Below are 19,859 nucleotides of genomic sequence, written 5' to 3'. Positions count from 1 at the left end.
ATGATTGCAATCACAAATTCTTTGGTATGATTATATTCATTTATTTTGCTTTCAATGAAAAAACACAATAGAATGAAATGAGAATGAAACAAAAATCAAATCATTGATCATTTCACACAAAACTCCAAAAATGGGCCAGACAAAAGTATTGGCACACTTAGCCTAATACTTGGTTGCACAACCATTAGCCAAAATAACTGCGAACAACCGTTTCCGGTAACCATCAGTGAGTTTCTCACAATGCTCTGCTGGAATTTTAGACCATTCTTCTTTGGCAAACTGCTCCAGGTCCCTGAGATTTGAAGGCTGCCTTCTCCAAACTGCCATTTTGAGATCTCTCCACAGGTGTTCTATGGGATTCAGGTCTGGACTCATTGCTGGCCACTTTAGTAGTCTCCAGTGTTTTCTCTCAAACCATTTTCTAGTGCTTTTTGAAGTGTGTTTTGGATCATTGTCCTGCTGGAAGACCCATGACCTCTGAGGAAGACCCAGCTTTCTCACACTGGGCCCTACATTATGCTGAAAAATTTGTTGGTAGTCTTCAGACTTCATAATGCCATGCACATGGTCAAGCAGTCCAGTACCAGAGGCAGCAAAGCAACCCCAAAACATCAGGGAACCTCCGCCATGTTTGACTGTAGGCACTGTATTCTTTTCTTTGAATGCCTCTTTTTTTTTCCCTGTAAACTCTATGTTGATGGCTTTTCCCAAAAAGCTCTACTTTTGTCTCATCTGACCAGAGAACATTCTTCCAAAACGTTTTAGGCTTTCTCAGGTAAGTTTTGGCAAACTCCAGCCTGGCTTTTTTATGTCTCAGGGTAAGAAGTGGGGTCTTCCTAGGTATCCTACCATACAGTCCCTTTTCATTCAGACACCGACGGATAGTACGGGTTGACACTGTTGGACCCTCGGACTGCAGGGCAGCTTGAACTTGTTTGGATGTTAGTCGAGGTTCTTTATCCACCATCCGCACAATCTTGCGTTGAAATCTCTCGTCAATTTTCTTTTCCTTCCACATCTAGGGAGGTTAGCCACAGTGCCATGGGCTTTAAACTTCTTGATGACACTGCGCACCGTACACACAGGAACTTTCAGGTCTTTGGAGATGGACTTGTAGCCTTGAGATTGCTCATGCTTCCTCACAATTTGGATTCTCAAGTCCTCAGACAGTTCTTTGGTCTTCTTTCTTTTCTCCATGCTCAATGTGGTACACACAAGGACACAGGACAGAGGTTGAGTCAACTTTAATCCATGTCAACTGGCTGCAAGTGTGATTTAGTTATTGCCAACACCTGTTAGGTGCCACAGGTAAGTTACAGGTGCTGTTAATTACACAAATTAGAGAAGCATCACATGATTTTTCAAACAGTGCCAATACTTTTGTCCACCCCCTTTTTATGTTTGGTGTGGAATTATATCCAATTTGGCTTTATGACAATTTTTTTTTTTTATTGAAGCCAAATTAAATGAAGATAATAATACCGAAGAATTTGTGATTGCAATCATTTTCAAGAAGAAACTGAGTATTATCTGACAGAATTGCAGGGGTGCCAATACTTTTGACCAACACTGTATATATCTTAATGAATTTGAGGCATATTACTCCATAGTGCACTTCATCATTACTAGCACACAAAACCAAGACAGTCTTGATGAATCAGGAAATAACTATTAGACTTTCTCCATATCTGCATAGTGGTGCTTGCTTATAATTGACAAAATGATACATTCATGATCTGTCTCTTGGACCCCATTGACTTAAAAAATTTGCCAATATAACAGACAGTATTATATTTTTTTTTTCATCAAATGTGATGGGCCCCTCTGTGCAACTGCATCCAGACCCTATAACCTAGATCTAAGCACAGCCTTCTGTAGGTCTTTGGGTTAGTTAGTATTAACTGGAAACGTAATGTAAATTCCAACATAAGGATGTCTTATTTTTACCTGACAGATGTGTACTCCTTTGATGAAGAAGAACCTGTTTTAGACCCACACCTCGCAAAACATCTTGCACATTTTGGTATCGATATGCTACAAATGCAAGGGGTTAGTGCTAATAATCTACAAAATGGTAACATTTCTGTAAAATTTACATTTAATTGTTCAAATTGTTGAATACTTTGTTGGTCTACAATTTAAGGGTATTTTCCACAGCATTGATACACCACAAATGTATAATGGATGCGGAGCCCAACATGCTCGGCAATTATCTGAACTCTCAGGCGAATGAATAGAGAGGGCCTCTCATACTGAAATAAAGTAATATAATTTTTGGACAATAAGATGCCCATTTTAGCGAGACTTTTTTTTTTTTTTTTGCTAAAAGAATTGTGCATCTTATAGTCCAAAGGCATCTTCCTATGATTGAGGAGAATGCTAAACATAGCATCCCCCTCCAGTCTGACCATAATCTGTCTGATCGTGCAGGGCAGGAGAGAAAGCTGCGAGGACCTGCACATCACTAAAGGTGCATGGACGAACTGAAGGACATTTCATGTTATCCGAACAGTCGCATGTCTGAGAGGCACTTGAAAATGAAGTAGCGTGTGAATTGGTGTAACAGCTGTGTGTTTATGTACTGTACAGTGTTGTGTGTATGTGTGCACTGCAGAGAGTGTATATTAATAGAAGTGATTCATTAAAGGGATGGTCTGAAGGTCAAGGTAATTTTTTCCGTAAATCTCTATTTAGTGCCATAATCTAAACTAATTTCTAATATACTTAAATTAAAAATTCCCTACCGTACCCTAACTGCACTAACTGCTTTTCTATTTTTTTTTTACTTCATTTTTGATGACGCTTTGTTTGAGAATCTCGCGGCCTCTGCCCCCGCCCTGAAATGAAGCGTCATCAGTGGTGATAGGCAGACCCGGACTGTAAAAGTCCGGATCCGCGCAGCTTCAAAGGTACCTGGGCCCAGGATTATGGGTATTAATCCGGATCCGGGACTGGGGAAATTAAAAAAAAAAAAAGAAAATAAACTTGCTTCATACTTACCGAGGGTCCGGCTCGGCTGTACACTGCTCCCGTGGCCTCCTTCAATTCCTGGGCTGCTAATTATTGCTCATCCATATTCATTGCTTTCCCCGCCCACTGGCTGTCCTGGCTTCTGTGATTGGTTGCAGTCAGACACGCCTCCAGCTTGTGTAACAGCATCTGATTGCAACCAATAACAGGTGCTGTCTGTGGGTCAGTATCGTGGCATAAAAATAGATAAAATATTTGACATAGGGTCCCCCCATATTATTATACCCAGCACAGATAAAGCCCATGCCTTTATGTTGTTCGTGCATCAAAATTAGAGGAACCGCATACGGCTTTTTTTTTTTTTAAATTAAATAAAATAATTTAAAAAAATGGCGTGCGGTCCTCCTCAATTTTGATACCTAGCTAAGGTAAAGCCCGAAAGCTGAAGGCTGGTATTCTCAGGCTGGGGAGATTCAGCCTAAAAATTGCAGCCTGCAGCCATTAGATGTATATTCAATGAGCCCAATGCGCGGCACTGTAAGTGAGTGCGAGGCCTGGAAGCAGTGTACAGCCATGCCAGAGCCTTGGTGAGTAGAGCACACTTTCTCCCATCCCCTATCCCTTCTACCATGATTTTTAATCACTGGATTCTGGTCCCCATAGATTATATGGGGACCGGAATCCAACCCAGAACTGGATTTTAGAAACCGGATCACCGGAATCAGCTGGTCCCTGTTATCTGCGAGTCCGCTCATCACTAGTCATCAGTAATGCTTGTTTCAGGGTTTGGACTATTCCTAGCACAATGTGCACATTGACATCATGCTCTCTGTTGCCGGCTCAGATAAGCAGTAATGATTTGACAGGAGTGCACATTGTCAGAATACATGGCATGCAGAGACCAGCGCCGCCCCCTCATGTGACGTCACTGGTTTCTGTACGTCGGTTATTCTGACAATGAGCTCTGTGCACAATACATGTTGTAGAAAACCTCTAACAATAAATCTATGACCTCTCTATTCACCTTTACTTACAATGCAAGGGTAATTAGGAGGAAATATCACTCAATTAGCAGGGAATATATGTTTTTTTTATTTTATGTTTTCTAAACCTCGGGTGAGTCTTATAGTAATGTGCATGTTGTAGTATGAAAAATTGGGCACTTTGCAATACAACTAAATAGGGGTTTTAGAAAACCTCTGTAAAGTTTTACGGGTATATTGTGGGTTACAATGTGACCCAGAAACTTTATTATGGATGTCCAGACTAGTAATGGGCCAATATGTGTAAAGTAAATAATTGGAAAAAATGGCATAGGGTCCCCCGTATTTTGATACCCAGTTCACATAAAGATGAACAAAGGACCGGCACTCCAAATCTTCTGGAATTTTTTACACTTTATTCCACCTCATAAGTATACAGGCGTAAATAACGTGTTTCGGCTAATAGTGAGCTTTTTTCACATCTAGATGTGAAAAAGGCTCACTATTAGCCGAAACGCGTTATTTATGCCTGTATACTTATGAGGTGGAATAAAGTGTAAATAATTCCAGAAGATTTGGAGTGCCGGTCCTTTGTGCAAGTTATACTGTGGATGCCTTCCTTGGACACGTGTACCTTGGATTGTGTGCCGCCTGGAACCTTTGTTTCTGCAGCTCACATAAAGCACATGGCTGCAGCTCCCAGCTGTGTGCGTTATCTTGGCTGTATATCAAAATACGAGCAACCACATACGGATTTTTTAAAATTAATTAAATAAATAATTTAAGGAAGCGGCGTGTGGTCCCGCCCCAATTTTGAAAATTCTAAATTCGGGAAGGGGGATTGCACACTGATTTTAAAAAGATATTTATTTTAATCATTTTAAAAAGGCCGCATGGGGTTCCTCTTATTTTGATACACAGCCAAGATATCGCACACAGCTGGGGGCTGCAGCAGTTGTCTGCTTTATCTGCGCTAGATATCAAAATACGGGGGGACCCTACGCCATTTTTTCCAATTATTTATTTATTTTTACACTTTACTGCGGGGATCCAGACAATTAGTGTATGGGCAACCAATCATAGACAACGGCATGCTGGCAGTCTGACTGCATCCATCCAATCACAGACGCTGTCATAGAGGGAGGACGGAGGAAAGAGTGAATATTCATAAGTGTTAATGAGTGGACCAAGAAGCAGTGTGACAGTCGCACGCAGACTTGGTAAGTATAATTGTCCTGCTTTAATCCCCATTTCGCTTCCTTTTGCAGCCCCCTAGCTCTTACTACCACCATTTTACAATGCACAAGTTTGGGTTTCAATAGACTTATATGGGATTTGGGATGCGTGGTCAAGTTCAGGTTTAAGTCTGATCCCAAACTGGACTTTTTTATTGTTTTATTATTGTTTTTTAAGTCCGGCTGGACCCGCCGAACCCGAACATCTGCAGGTCAGGTTCACCCATCTCTAGTCCAGACCCTTCCAGCAGTCTTTTTCTATTGCATATGAACATGTCTTTAGATCATTTTCATTTTGGGGGGTTCAGTTCTGTATGTGAACAGAAACAATTTATTACACCATTTTTATTATTACAGAATTGTTCTTTTTTTTGACATGACAAGAATTCTCCATTCTTTACTTTTTTTAGACCGAGAATGGTGTAAAGGATAATGAAGTTAAACCAAGGGTTAGTGAATGGGAAGTCATCCAAGAAACTGGACTGAAGTTGAAACCAATGTTTGGCTCTGGCTATACCGGTATTAGGAACCAGGGGAACAGCTCCTACCTCAGCACAGTGATGCAGGTCATCTTCAGCATACCGGAATTCCAGAGAGCGTATGTATCACTGCTTACTCCTCCAAGATATGTGCACAAGACAAGTGCTTCTCAATAAGTTAGAATATCAACAAAAAGTTAAGTGGTAATTATTCTAATTTTCTGAGATAATGACTTTTGGGTTTTCATTGGCTGTAAGCCATAATCGTCAACGTTAACAGAAATAAACACTTGAAATAGATCACTCCGTTTGTAATGACTCTATACAATATATGTTTCCTTTTTGTATTGAATTACTGACAAAAATTAACTTTTTGTTGATATTCTAATTTATTGAGATGCACTTGTATAATGTACTGAAAATGGTAAAAAAAGTTTGACTAAATGGTGAAAGACTTCTCAATTCTGACTTAGTTTTTTGTTTTTACATTCTGCAGTGCGTAGTAAATATTACCTGGCAGTATGAGTCTCCGGATCAGTGCAATTCAGCATTTAAATTACATTCTAATTTTATATATTTTGCTCACATGACAATATCAAATGTGATTTTACTACTTTGGATGGAATGTGTAAAAATCTCCTGCCCAATATGCATTTTTTTTCTTACTTGATAAAACTGACCTGCATTTTATGTTTCAATCAAAACACAGAAAAATTAGCTAAAGTACGAGTTGGTATGCGTGCAATTTATAAGTGCATGTTCACACTGGCCATATGATAAAGAAAACGCAAGATGAAAATAATATAAACATATACCCTGCTGTAACTGAATAAAAGCATAGAGCATATAAGTAAACATAGGGTACTTAGTAAACACTATTTTTCATCAAAAAAGTGTAAAGCACATGGTAAGGTTTTAATAATAGCAAGTGTTAGGTACTGTTCCGATTTTGGGTACACCTTGTCGCGGTGGGATGGCTTTATACTTTTTTGATCAAAAATAGTCTTTACTAAGAACCCTATGTTTATGTACAGTATATGCGCTATGCTTTTAGTTAGTTACAGCAGGGTATACGTCCATAATATTTTCATCTTACACTGTTTTACACTGTTTTATGTGCAGATTTTTCCCATTGACTTGCATTAGATGTGAAAAATCCGCAGGTAAAAAACGGAAATATGTTTTAAGTGCGTTTCTGGTTCAAAAATGTATGTAATCCGCACATGGCTGTGTCAGTAAAGTTTTGTGGAAACCAAATACCAGTAAGTATCAAAAACAAAAGAACATACTTAAATATTGTGAAGGGGATAAAATATAACACAACAAAAAGAGGCAAAAAACGCAGCATAAAATTTGTGTGTGTAAAAAAATACACTTAAAAATGCAATGAAAAAATGCAAGTAACCTAATTTACTTAATAGGTGCAGAAATGCTGCAGAAAATGTGCAGCATCAAAAACTTGCCAAAAGCTCATCATGGGAGCGTAGCCATTGTGCTCATGCAGATGACTGTATTTTCGGCCAAGTGCAATCTGGCAAAACATCTGATCACATTCCACTTCTACACATTTTATTTAATGAATTAGTGTACATTTGTTTGTTTTTTTCCCTCCTATAAAAAAATCCATGTCCTGACCGTCGGCCTGCAGTAACGTAGTATGTAACGTTTTTTGAACAGCAGAATCCTTTCGTTTTCATTGCGCATGCTCAGATCTTTTGTTTAATCATTCAAATCAATGTCTCTCTCGGCGGCCGAATGATCAGCTGATCGCCCGGCGGCCGGCTTCTGTGAACGATCAGCTGATCACCCGGCGGCCGGCTATTGTGAACGATCAGCTGATCACCCGGCGGCCGGCTATTGTGAACGATCAGCTGATCGCCCGGGGGCCGGCTATTGTGAAAGATCAGCTGATCACCCGGCGGCCGGCTTCTGTGAACGATCAGCTGATCACCCGGCGGCCGGCTATTGTGAACGATCAGCTGATCACCCGGCGGCCGGCTATTGTGAACGATCAGCTGATCGCTCTCATAAGCCGGCTGCTGGGAGATCAGCTGATCGCTCTCAAATGCCGGCCGCCGGGAGATCAGCTGATCGTTCACAATAACCAGCCGCCGGCTTTTCAGAGCGATCAGCTGATCTCCCGGCGGCCGACTTTTGAGAGCGATCAGCTGATCGCTCTCTCTCTCGTTTTTATACTGAAAGCATTTCACCAACGGAATCCGCTTTCTCATGACAATTAATTCCATTTCTTGTCACCCATTGTACAACGCATCAGTCACAAGCGTCAAGCAACGCATGTGACTGATACAAAAAATGGTAATGTGAACATAGTCTTAGAGGCCCAACAGTAGGGAGTGCCCGGTGATCAGCCAAAAATGTATGAAGGGTTTTCCAGGACATCCTATCCAGATGGAGAAAGTTTACTGTATTTGTAATAAGCGGAAAGGTCACTGAAATGAAAGGAATTCATGTCTGAAAGGCAATGTTGGTAATCGTATGCCAAGAGACAGACATAAGTGTCTAGTGGAAACATTGGAACTAGCATCATCGTTTTATGAGAAGGGGCTTGGCACTGAATGTCAGATACAGTTTCCACATGCCCTGACTTCATTAGATATAGAAGTTATCGTTCCATTGCTGTAGACAGATGGAAAATTATAAGGCTTTATTCTTTTTCCAAAACATTTTTTTTTAATACTGTCCTTTATTGGTGCTTTCACATTGTTTCCCTGTGTACTTATAATTGACATATACTGCCTGAATTTTATGACCACTGATGGTGTGAACACTGCTTCAGCCTTTTCTTGATTGCTGATGTAGTTGTTTATTCTATCTTTACTATCATAGATATCATTGCTCCATGGTCTCATGTAGGGTCCCCATGATGGATGTGTGCGCTCACGTAATGACCTTTTGAACTAGTCTGAATATACCAAGGTGTAGGAAGGAGGGACAAGCAGCATGGGTTCTTGGAAGAACTGGAGGTAGATTTCAGGCACTCTTAGGATTCCCTTCAGAGAAAGTATCTTGCAACTGGTCATTCACCATTCATTAAAGGAAATCTGTCACCAGGTTTTTGCTACCCTATCTTAGGGCAGCATAATGTAGAGACAGAGATCCTGATTCCAGCAATGTGTCACTTACTGAGCTGTTTGCTGTCATTTTGATAAAATCAATGTTTTCTCTGCTGCAGATCCAGAGTTCATAACTATGCTGAACTAATGATAATCTACTGTTGATTAAATTGTGATTTTCTTAAAACTACACTAAGCAGCCCAGTAAGTGACACATCGCTGGGATCAGGATCTCTGCGCCTACGTTATGCCGCTCTTAGATTAGGTGGACAAAAACCTGGTGACAAATACCCTTTGAAGTCACTAAAGGTTGTCCACCTTTAGTAACTTCTTTGTTTTACTTAGATGCATGTGTTTGGTGCTAAACAATTTTTCATTAGAGTTCATTATAATGTTTCCACTGTTTGGTTTGTACAGGCCTTTTGTTTCCTTGCATATTCAACTTGATGTGTTTATAAGCAGAGATGGGTAGTTTGGTACCGGACTTGATCCGAACTTGACCCCAGATGTCAAACCCCCACATAAGTCTAAGGGATCCGAACTTAAATGTTATAAAATGGTTATAGTAAGGACTAGGGGGCTGGAAAAGGAAGCAAAATGGGATTAAAGCAGGTCAATTATACTTACCAAGTTTCCGCGCGGCTGTCACGCTATTTTTGGGTCCTCCCAGCCACTGTGACAGCATCTGTGATTGGATGCAGTCAGACTGCTGGCATGCTGGTGTCTGTAATTGATTGACCTCACACTAGCTGTTTGGGTCCTCAAAGTGGAGTGTAAAAATAAATTAGTAATTGAAGAAAATGATGTAGAGTGCCCGTATTTTGATACCCAGTGCAGATAAAAAGACAACTGGAGGCTGCAGCCCCCAGCTGTGTATGTTATCTTGGCTGTGTTTGAAAAATGTTGGACCCCATACAGCTTTTTTGTTAATTATTTAAAGAGGTGGTTCACTACTTGGCAGTAGTGACCTCATCTCTTTAAACTGGTAGGGAAGGCATTTTCTAAATACATTAATCAGCCAATTTAGCCTCTGAGCCAGGCGCTATCCTGGTACGCACATCCAAATCGCATGACCACTGGGCTCCGTTACTTCTTGAATCCAGTGATGTCACGTCAAGTTCCAGTTGACCTGACATAACCACGGCTGGCCCCATTCTTCCTGAGTGACTGGGCCGTGGGCGGCGTTTCACCACTGGTCACAACCCAGGTCAACTGGAAGTTGATGTGACATCACTGGATCCCAGATGTCTTGGAGCCTGGGAGTCACAAAAAGGGGATGAGTAGACTGTGATAGCGCTGCTCAGAGGTTGAATCGGCAACACAAGATATTTAGAAAAAGCCTTCTCTACCAGTTTTACAGAGATGTGGTCACTACTGCAGAGTAGTGAACCAACCCTTTAAATGAATAATTTTAAAGGTCCTCATGAAGATAAGAAAGTTGCCGTCTGCTATTCTCAGGCCAGGGAGGCCCATGGTTATTGGGCCCTCCCTATCCTAAAACCAGCAGCCTGCAGCAGCCCTAGAATTGGCGCATCCAGTAGCCAGCTTAACCAGCTCATCCTGATTGCCCTGGTGCTGTGGCAATCAAGGTAATAAAAAGGGTTAATGACAGCTGTGATTTGTCAAAAAATCACAGCTGTCATCAAGCCCAAGGTTAGTGGTGAGGGGGGGGGTCTGTGAACCCCCCTTACTAATTGTATAAGTAAAAAGAAATAAACACAAATCCTTTATTTAAAAAAATAACAAATAAAACACTCTCCTTCTCCAATTTATTAACCACTCAAACATCCCTGCAGGTCCGACATAATCTGTATCACAACATCTCACGACTATCCCAGCTGTGCTCCAGAGGTCGCAAGTGCGCTGTCACCTTAGAAAACGTGACCGAGCACTGCGGCGTCAGGGACACACTGACAAAGCCACAGCTGTGATAGCAGTGATGTCAGTAAGTTTACCTGAGGTCACTGCTGTCGGTTCCCACGGTACCCCAGCTGTGACCTCAGGTGAACTCACCTCAGGTGAACTCATTGAACTCAAATCCAGTAATCCAGCATTGAGTTCAATGGTCATGGATTACCGGATTAACTGGCACTATTACAATCAATAATCCGGTAATCCCACAGCATTGAATTTATTGCCGGATTACTGGAATGCACATGCATATCGGCATTCCAGGATTGAGTTCAATGAGTTTACCTGAGGTGAGTTAACCTAAGGTCACAGCTGGAGTACCATAGGAACTTCAGCCAAGCCCTCAGGTGAACTCATTGAACTTAATTCCAGATTAACAGATTAGGCTATGTGCACACATTGAGCATTTGGTAGCAGACATTTTTGCCTCAAATCTGCATCTCCTGGCAGAACAATAGCTAGTTTTTGGTGAGTTTTTCTGCCAGGAGATGCCGGTTTGGTGCAGAAATGTCTGCAACCAAATACTCAACATGCGCACATCGCCTAATATGGTAATGCGGCACTGAGTTCACCTGAGGTCACAGCTGAAATTCCCATAGGACCTCAGCTGTGACCTCAGGTGAACTCATCTCAGGGGAACTTATTGAACTCAATCCCGGATTATTGGAATGCATGCACATTTCAGTAATCCGGCATTGAGTTTAATGTTTCCAGATTACTGCATTATTGATTTCAATGGTGCCGTTTAATCAGGTAATCCACCACCATTGAATTCAATGCCGGACTACCGGATTTGAGTTCAATCAGTTCACTTGAGGTGAGTTCACCTGAGGTCACAGCTGGGCTACCGTGGGAACTGACAGCTGTGACATCAGGTGAACTCACTGACGTATCCACTCTCACACCTGCAGCTACTTCAGTGTATCCCGCCGGCCGTAATGATCGGTCACATTTTCCAATGTGACTGTGCACTGTGACCTCAGGATGTAACAGAGCCGTGATCAACATGGGACATCATGGTGTGGGTTGAGTCGGACTTGCAGGTATGTTTTGGGGGTTAATAAATTGGAGAAAGAGGGTGTTTTTTTTATAACTAAAGGATTTTTCTATGTGTTTTGTGTTTATCTCTTTTTACTTACACAATTAGTAATAGGGGTCCTATAGACCTTTACCCCACCTCAGGCTTAATGACAAAAGTGACTTTTTGACATATCACAGCTGTCATTAACCCCTTATATGACCCCAATTGCCACATCTCCAGGGCAATTGCGATGAGCCGGGTAGGCGCCAGGATTGGCGCCTCTAATGGATGCGCCAATTGTGGGGCTCCTATTTTTAGATTGGGGAGGGCCCAGTAACCATGGTCCTCCCTAGCCTCAGAATACCAGTTCACAGCTTTCTGCTTTTATATTAACTGGTTATCAAAATTGGGGTGGGGACCCCATGCCGTTTTGTAAAATTATTTACTTAAATAAAAAAGTATATTGATATACTGCCAAGATCACACACACAGCTGGGAGCTGCAGCCTCCAACTGTCTGTTTTATGTGCGCCGGGTATCAAAATATCAGGGACCGCATGCCATTTTTTTCCAAACATTAATTTATTTTTACACTTCACTTTGGGGACTCGGACAGCAAGTGTGAGTGCAACCAATCATAGATGCCGTCATGCTGGCAGTCTGACTGCAACCAATCACAGATGCTGTCACAGAGGGTGGGCAGGGCAGCAGTTAATATTCATGAGATTTAATGAGTGAATCTGGAAGCAGTGTAACAGTCGCGCTGAACCTCTGTAAGTATCAAGACAATTGTCTTGATTTAACCCCCATTTTCCTTACTTTTTTTTTTACATTTACATCTGGGTGGCCAAACCCGAACAGTAACATAGACTTTACTGAGGAGCCTGTGTTCGGGGTCCGTGCACTAGCTGTCCGGTACGGCCCCCTAACTTTACAGTTTGTGTTTGCGTATCACTAGTCATAAGTCCCCTGAGAGGAGCTCAACAAAGATAATTTATAAATTATAATAAACTCTTTAAAACACAAAATTACTTAAAGGGGTTTTCCCACAAACTAAGTTATTTTTTTTTTATCCAATAATTCTTTTTATTTTATAACATAGATAAATTACATTCAACATTTGCATTTTCATAACAATTTTTCCAATTTTCTTAATAGTATAGCATATCTTTCAAAAGTTAATTTTTAATCAATATATGTTGGAATAATAATAATTTTCATAATTGAAAGTGTTTAAAAAAATAAATAAAAAAATGTTTATGTGCTGAGATAATGTCAGATATGTTAAGCCAAAAAAGGAAACAGAACTCCATATCTAACTAAACATTTAACATAGCAAACCTCACCAAATCAAGACTTATAAACCAAAAAATTGAGTCTGCATAGGATTCAATAATTATCAAAAAACCTCTATGGTTAAAAATTTAAATTTTATTTCATCATATAAATATTACAAAAAGTTACAAAGAATTATATTTTGTGCTGGTACCCACAGATAAAAACACCCTACCCCATAAAACCATGCAAAGAAAAACTGGTGCAGTATGGTCAATATGGATATTGAAAAAAACAATTTATTACAAAAGTGTATAGACTTCTGGGTGCAAAAGATTTTTATACATAAATTTCTATTTAATTGATCTCACTAGCCAGCCATAAATACGTTTTATAAAGTGCAAGTGCAATATAAAGCAAGATAGCTCATCATATATGAAAATCCTAATCATGAATTGCCAGTGTGCAACATTATAGATATATATGGAAAAGACCGTGACATAATGACCATATCATTTCAAGCTACACAGCACTTTGCAGCATACATGGTATAATCCATAACACAAGGTGTATTCAGATAGACTATCCATATAATTGCCTTATTCTGTCTCTGTCTGTCTGTCTTACTCCAAAATGTCATTACAGTGACAACCGTCGCCACACCGCGTGCGCTAAAGAGCCTGCGACCAACGGCTCCGCTAAGGCTCCCTGCACACGTAACCAGGGTACACATCGGATTACTAAGCAAAGCACTTTGCTTAGTTACCCAATATTTACCCTGGCTACGTGTGCAGGGAGCGGTGTACGCTTGAAACCAAGGTAAATATCGGGTAACCAAGCAAAGCGCTTTGCTTAGTTACCCGATATTTACCCCGCCCTACACACACATTACCGCACTTGGCTCCACCCCCTCTGCCCTCTGCCTGTATACACTGAACGAACACACACACACACACACCTGGATAGTCACCTGTCACCAGTCATGCAGTCCCTGGCACTGACGTCCTCAGCGCCATGGGCCCACTCGGCTCCACCCACCCCGGACTCCACCCCTTGCACAGATTAGGCTGCTTTCACACTTGCGTTGTGAGGCATCCGTCACAGTGCGTTGTGTGACGCATATGACGGATGTGTTGCAAATAGTGTGCTAATAAAGTAACGGATTCCTGTAAAAGAACATTTTGCGGTTTTTTTTGTTTGTTTTTTCTTTTTCTAACGGAATCCGTCAAGGTGCGATATTTTAACGACCCAAAAACTCCGCCCGACGCTGCATCAAATTAATGACGCAGCGTCGTCCAGTGGATGCAACGCAGACACTTGCGTTACAGTGCGTCGTCAATACAAGTCTATAGAAAATAGCGCAGTGTGTTAACGGACTGTGCTATTCTCCATAGCGGCAGATTGCGCTGAACATATGTGTGAAAACGCCTGAACACACACACACACACACACACCTGGATAGTTACCTGTCCCCAGCCATGCAGTCCCCGGCACTGACGTCCTCAGCGCCATGGCCCCGCTCGGCTCCACCCACCTGGCACTCCGCCCCCCGCACACATTACCCCGCAGGATGGGGGAACATGTCAGGATGGTGTCTGTACCACGATCGGAGCACATACCAGCAGAGGTGAAACGCGTTGGTTTTTATATTTATAGTATTTGGTCCCATAATTCTATTGGGGATGCTCAAATTTTGAGAGATGACTCTATGTAATTGATAACTACACCTTACAGACTGATCTGACTGACTGTCTGACTTGTGACAAGATTGTCTTTGTCCGACTTATGTATTATCAACTGGGTTGAATGTTTTGTGGGTGATTGTCTGATAGTGGTAACTTGTGTCTAATTTGGTTATTAAGATATTAGCATAAGTTAATCAGTGTTGTGGTATCCCTTTCGGATAGATCACCCACTGGTTCACTTTCAACCAGCTGGTTTTCATACCCCCTTCCTCTTTTGGATAGTGGGCGTTCTCTCCACACTTAGTGTTATTGGGAGTTTTTTTGTTTTGTTTTTTATTCCTTACCTTTTAACTTTGTACCTCAATAAATTTTGTATTTTAGGAGTAAATTTCTTTTCTGTGATTTAATTTCTGTTTGGTTTCTCCAACTTGCCATTTTCTGTGAGAATACTGACGTCCTAAGCGCCATAGCCCCGCTCGGTTCCACCCCCCTGCACTCCGCCCCCCGCACACATTACCCCGCAGGATGGGGGCACATGTCAGGATGGTGTCTGCACCACGATGGGGGCACATACCAGCATTGGGCCACATCACAGCATCAGCATATTTTTGCTTAACTTTACACTGTTCATGGCCTTCTTTCATTACAAGCCATGGACATCATTAAACATTAGACTCATCTATTAAAACTGCTCCTTCTGTTGTTTGTCATTTTAAAACCAATAAACAATTATAAGAATACTAAATTAAACCAAACCCATCCAGTCCATTCATTACCTTATTATTCAATCTGCTAACCTACATACACATTCTAGACTACCCGATACGTTAGAATCGGGCCACCTTCTAGTTAATATATAAATACAATGACAGGGTAGACAGATATGACAGCCATCGTTAGGCTAGTGAGAGAGCCTAGAATACAAACCCAGGAGTCGGACCACACTGCCCATCACCTCGATGCGCGTTTCGCACTCGCTTCATCAGGTGGTCAGTGTGGTCCGACTCCTGGGTTTGTATTCGTGGCTATTTTTGTAACTTTTTGTAATATTTATATGATGAAATAAAATTTAAATTTTTAACCATAGAGGTTTTTTTGATAATTATTGAATCCTATGCAGACTCAATTTTTTGGTTAATAAATCTCATATATGTGTCCCTGCTATGTACTGTTTAATGGTTATGTCTGACCGTACAGGGACACGATGTGATCGTACCACAGCTGCTGAGCAAGGGAGGAAGTAGATAAAAGTATCCAAATATTACAGCCAGGAACACAAATTATTATTTCTTTCTTTGAGGTAAAACATTTTTTAAAAACAGGCAGTAAAATGTTTTAATGTTTTACTCCACAAAAAGAATCAGCTGTGATCCTGTGCTGTAATGTCTTTATACTCATTTGCGTACTTCCCTACCCAGGAGATGTGGTATTATCAGGCCATGTTCCTGTACCCGTCAGTCACAGCCATTACACAGTACATAGCAGGGACACATATATAAGATTATTTTCAACACAGGAACATTTTTTTTAAACCCCTCCAATTGTGGAAGTTATTATTATTCCAAGATCTATTGATTAAAATGAACTTTAAAATTAACTTTGTTCGTAGTAACAAACCCTTTAAACCACAAGAAACAATACATTTATTGCTGTAGTTCCATTCTGTCAGTGGTTGCTGAGCAGCTCTTAAATGGCTACCATGGACAGGCTTAGCACAAGCCACTTCCCTTACCAAATCCCAGGGGTTAACCTAAGCTTCACCGTTTAAACCCTGTACAAGGATCTGGACTTAAACATGGGCCCCTGGGCTGGAGCCACGGAATATGCTGCTATACAGTGGTGCAGACTGGTTGGAGTGGTCAGGTAGCTAGGTCAGAACCAAGAAGGCAGGAAAAGTGCAAAATCACAATCCGTAACAATAGTCAGAAACACAAACAAAACAAGGTGTTGAACAGCCAGGACTAAAGCCTGCTTTACACGAGTCAATCTATTGTGCGGTAGCACGAGCGATCGTACCCGCCCCCGTCGTTTTTGCGTCACGGGCAAATTGCTGCCCATGGCGCACAAACTCGTTTAACCCCCGTCACACGCACTTACCTTCCGGACGACCTCGCTGTGGGCGACGAACGTCCACTTCCTGAAGTGGGAGGGACATTCGGCATCACAGCGACGTCACACGGCAGCCGGCCAATAGAAGTGGAGGGGCGGAGATAAGCGGGATGTAAACATCCCGCCCACCTCCTTCTTTCCATTAAGCCGGCGGGTGCCGTGGAACGCAGGTACGCTGTGTTCATCGTTCCCGTGGTGTCACACGGAGCAATGTGTGATGCCACGGAAACTATGAACAACCTGCACCCATGAAAATAAACGATATTATGAAAGTTAACGACGAGTACACGACTCACGATTTGTGAGCGATACTGCGTCGCTCTGAGGTGTCACACGAGACGACGTCGTAAGCTATGCTGGATGTGCGTCACGAAAACCGTGACCCCGACGACATATCGCACAATATATCGTCTCGTGTAAAGCCCGCATTAGTAACGAGCTGATACAGTGAAGGAAATAATTATTTGATCCCTTGCTGATTTTGTATGTTTGGCCACTGACAAAGACATGAACAGTCTATAATTTTAAGGAGTGGTTAATTTTAACAGTGAGAGATAGAATATCCAAAATAAAATCCAGAAAATTACATTGTATAAATTTATTTTCATTTTGCAGAGAGAAATAAGTATTTGATCCCTCTGGCAAACAAGACTTAATACTTGGAGGCAAAACCCTTTTTGTCAAGCACAGCAGTCATACTTTTTTTGTAGTTGATAATGAGGTTTGCTAACACGTAAGGAGGAATTTTGGTCCACTCCTCTTTGCAGATCATCTCTAAATCATTAAGATTTTGAGGTTGTCACTTGGCAACTTGGAGCATCAGCTCACTCCATAAGTTTTCTATGGGATTAAGGTCTGGAGACTGGCTAGGCCACTCCATGACCTTAATGTGCTTCTTTTTGAGCCACTCCTTTGTTGCCTTGACTGTATGTTTTGGGTCATTGTCATGCTGGAAAACCCAGCCACGACTCATTTTTAATAAGATTGTCACTCAGGATTTTACGGTACATGGCTCCATCCATTATCCCAGTGATGTGGTGAAATAGTCCTGTGACCTCATCAGAGAAACACCCCCAAAAGATAATGTTTCCACCTCCATGCTTGACACTGGGGATGGTGTTCTTTGGGTCATAAGCAGCATTTCTCTTCCTCCAAACACGGCCAGTTGAGTTAAGGCCAAAGAGCTCAATTTTTGTCTCATCTGACCACAGCACCTATACTCCCAATCACTCTCAGAATCATCCAAGTGTTCATTGGCAAATTTCAGATGGGCCTGCACATGTGTCTTCTTGAGCAGTGGGGCTTTGCGGGCACTGCAGGATTTTAATCCATTACAGCGTAATGTGTTACCAGTGGTTTTCTTGGTGACAGTAGTCCCAGCTACCTTGAGATAATTAATACGTTTCCCTTGTGTAGTTTTAGGCTGATTTATCACTTTTCTCATGATCCTGGATAGCTCATGTGGTGAGATTTTGCATGGAGCCTCAGATTGATGTTGATTGACACTCATTTTGTATCTCTTTCATTTTCTTACTATTGCATCAACAGTTATAGACTATACAGACCACTTTGGGTTGTTTGCCTGGGATTTTTTTTTCTAATTAATAAAGGTTTACTGTTTTTAGAGGGTTTTTTTTGTGTATTTACTTATATATACCTATTTTCTTATCTACTATTGGTGTATTTTTTTGAAATATAAATACTGCTGGGTGAATAAACCTTAAAGTGTTTAAGAGAGATTAGTTTTTGTTATTAGATAAGGTTAATGAAATAGATTTCTATAATTTTTCCATTTACATACAATAATATTGCTTTACTTTTCTAGATATGTAGGAAACCTGACACGAATATTTGACTATGCTCCTCTGGATCCAACGCACGACTTCAGCACCCAGATGTAAGTGTATTCATCAGCATGGATTATCTGCTATGACCTAAACTATATAAATTATTCCTCTAAAAAACACTTTAGTGCTTTGGACACTGTCAAATAATCTGTCAAAGTGTACAGAGCTGGCAGCGGCAGATGTAAACTGGACATTAGTGCTCCACTCCTACACGGTGTAGTGGCCCCTGCAGGATTCTGCAGATCAGTCCTATTATTTGAATAGGATAGAGAAACTGATGTTTCTGAATTTGGTGAGGGGAGAAAAAAAGGGTTATTGTTATTGGTAGTGATGGGCAAACCAGCACTGTAAAAGTGCAGATCTGCACGGGATACCTATTACTCATGCACCAATCTCAGGTCCAGAGTTCTCAGGGAACTCTGGGTAACTATCTAGATCCGGCCATCCCGATAAGTAAAAAAAAAAATGGAACATTTTTTAAATACATTTAAAAAGCGGCGTGCTGTCCTCTTAAATTTGATACCTAGCCATTATAAAGCCGACTTCCGGGGTCACTCATTAGCCTCATACATATTCATTGCTTCCACCGCTCACCGGCAGTCCTGGCATCTGTCATTGGTTGCAGTCTGACAGTGCCCCCAGCCTGTGTGATAGTGTGTCGTACTGCTTGCAATCGCAAACCCTGTCGGCAGATCACTGTAGATTGGAGTAAAAAGAAAGAAAGAAAAAAATTGTCGTAGGGTCACCCCATATTATGATACCCAGCACAGATAAAGCATACGGCTACAGGCTGCATCCCCAGCTATGTGCTTTTCTTGGCTGTGTAACAATAAGAGGAATTGTATGCTGCTTTTTATAAAAAAAATATTTAAATAAATAAGTAAAAACAATGGTGTGCGGTCCCCCCCAATTTTGATACCCAGCTATGATAAAACCAACAGCTGGGAGCTGGTATTCTCAGGCTGGCGAGAGCCATGCTTATTGGGCCCTAGCCTAAAAATAATAGTCTGAAGCCACCCAGGATTGTCGCATTCATTAGCTGTGGTTGTGGGTTGCTATTTTTAGGATGGGAGTGGCCAGATAACCATGGGCCTTCCCAGCCTGATAATACCAGTCTGCAGTTTTCTACTTTACCTGCATTGATTATCAAAAATAGGAGAGACCCACATAATTTTTTTTAATTTATTCCCAATCCAAATTTATTTGCAGGGCAATTGTCCATTTTGGTTTTTTTAGCAGCCCCCTAGCCCTTACTACGACCATGTTACATC

General features: G+C 41.4%; 1 protein-coding gene across 1 annotated transcript in view; it reads left to right on the top strand.

The window, feature by feature from the left end:
• Nucleotides 1–19,859, top strand: part of USP13 (ubiquitin specific peptidase 13) — a 203,265-nt gene that overhangs the window by 121,696 nt on the left and 61,710 nt on the right. The window contains exons 7-9 of the mRNA XM_075340593.1: nt 1,955–2,049; nt 5,599–5,786; nt 18,567–18,638. Coding sequence (XP_075196708.1) covers nt 1,955–2,049; nt 5,599–5,786; nt 18,567–18,638 — 355 coding nt within the window. The remainder of the gene's footprint in view (nt 1–1,954; nt 2,050–5,598; nt 5,787–18,566; nt 18,639–19,859) is intronic.

This window comes from Anomaloglossus baeobatrachus, chromosome 3, assembly GCF_048569485.1.
Source record: "Anomaloglossus baeobatrachus isolate aAnoBae1 chromosome 3, aAnoBae1.hap1, whole genome shotgun sequence".
Lineage (NCBI taxonomy): Eukaryota > Metazoa > Chordata > Amphibia > Anura > Aromobatidae > Anomaloglossus > Anomaloglossus baeobatrachus.
This window is presented reverse-complemented; position numbering and strand designations above follow the sequence as displayed.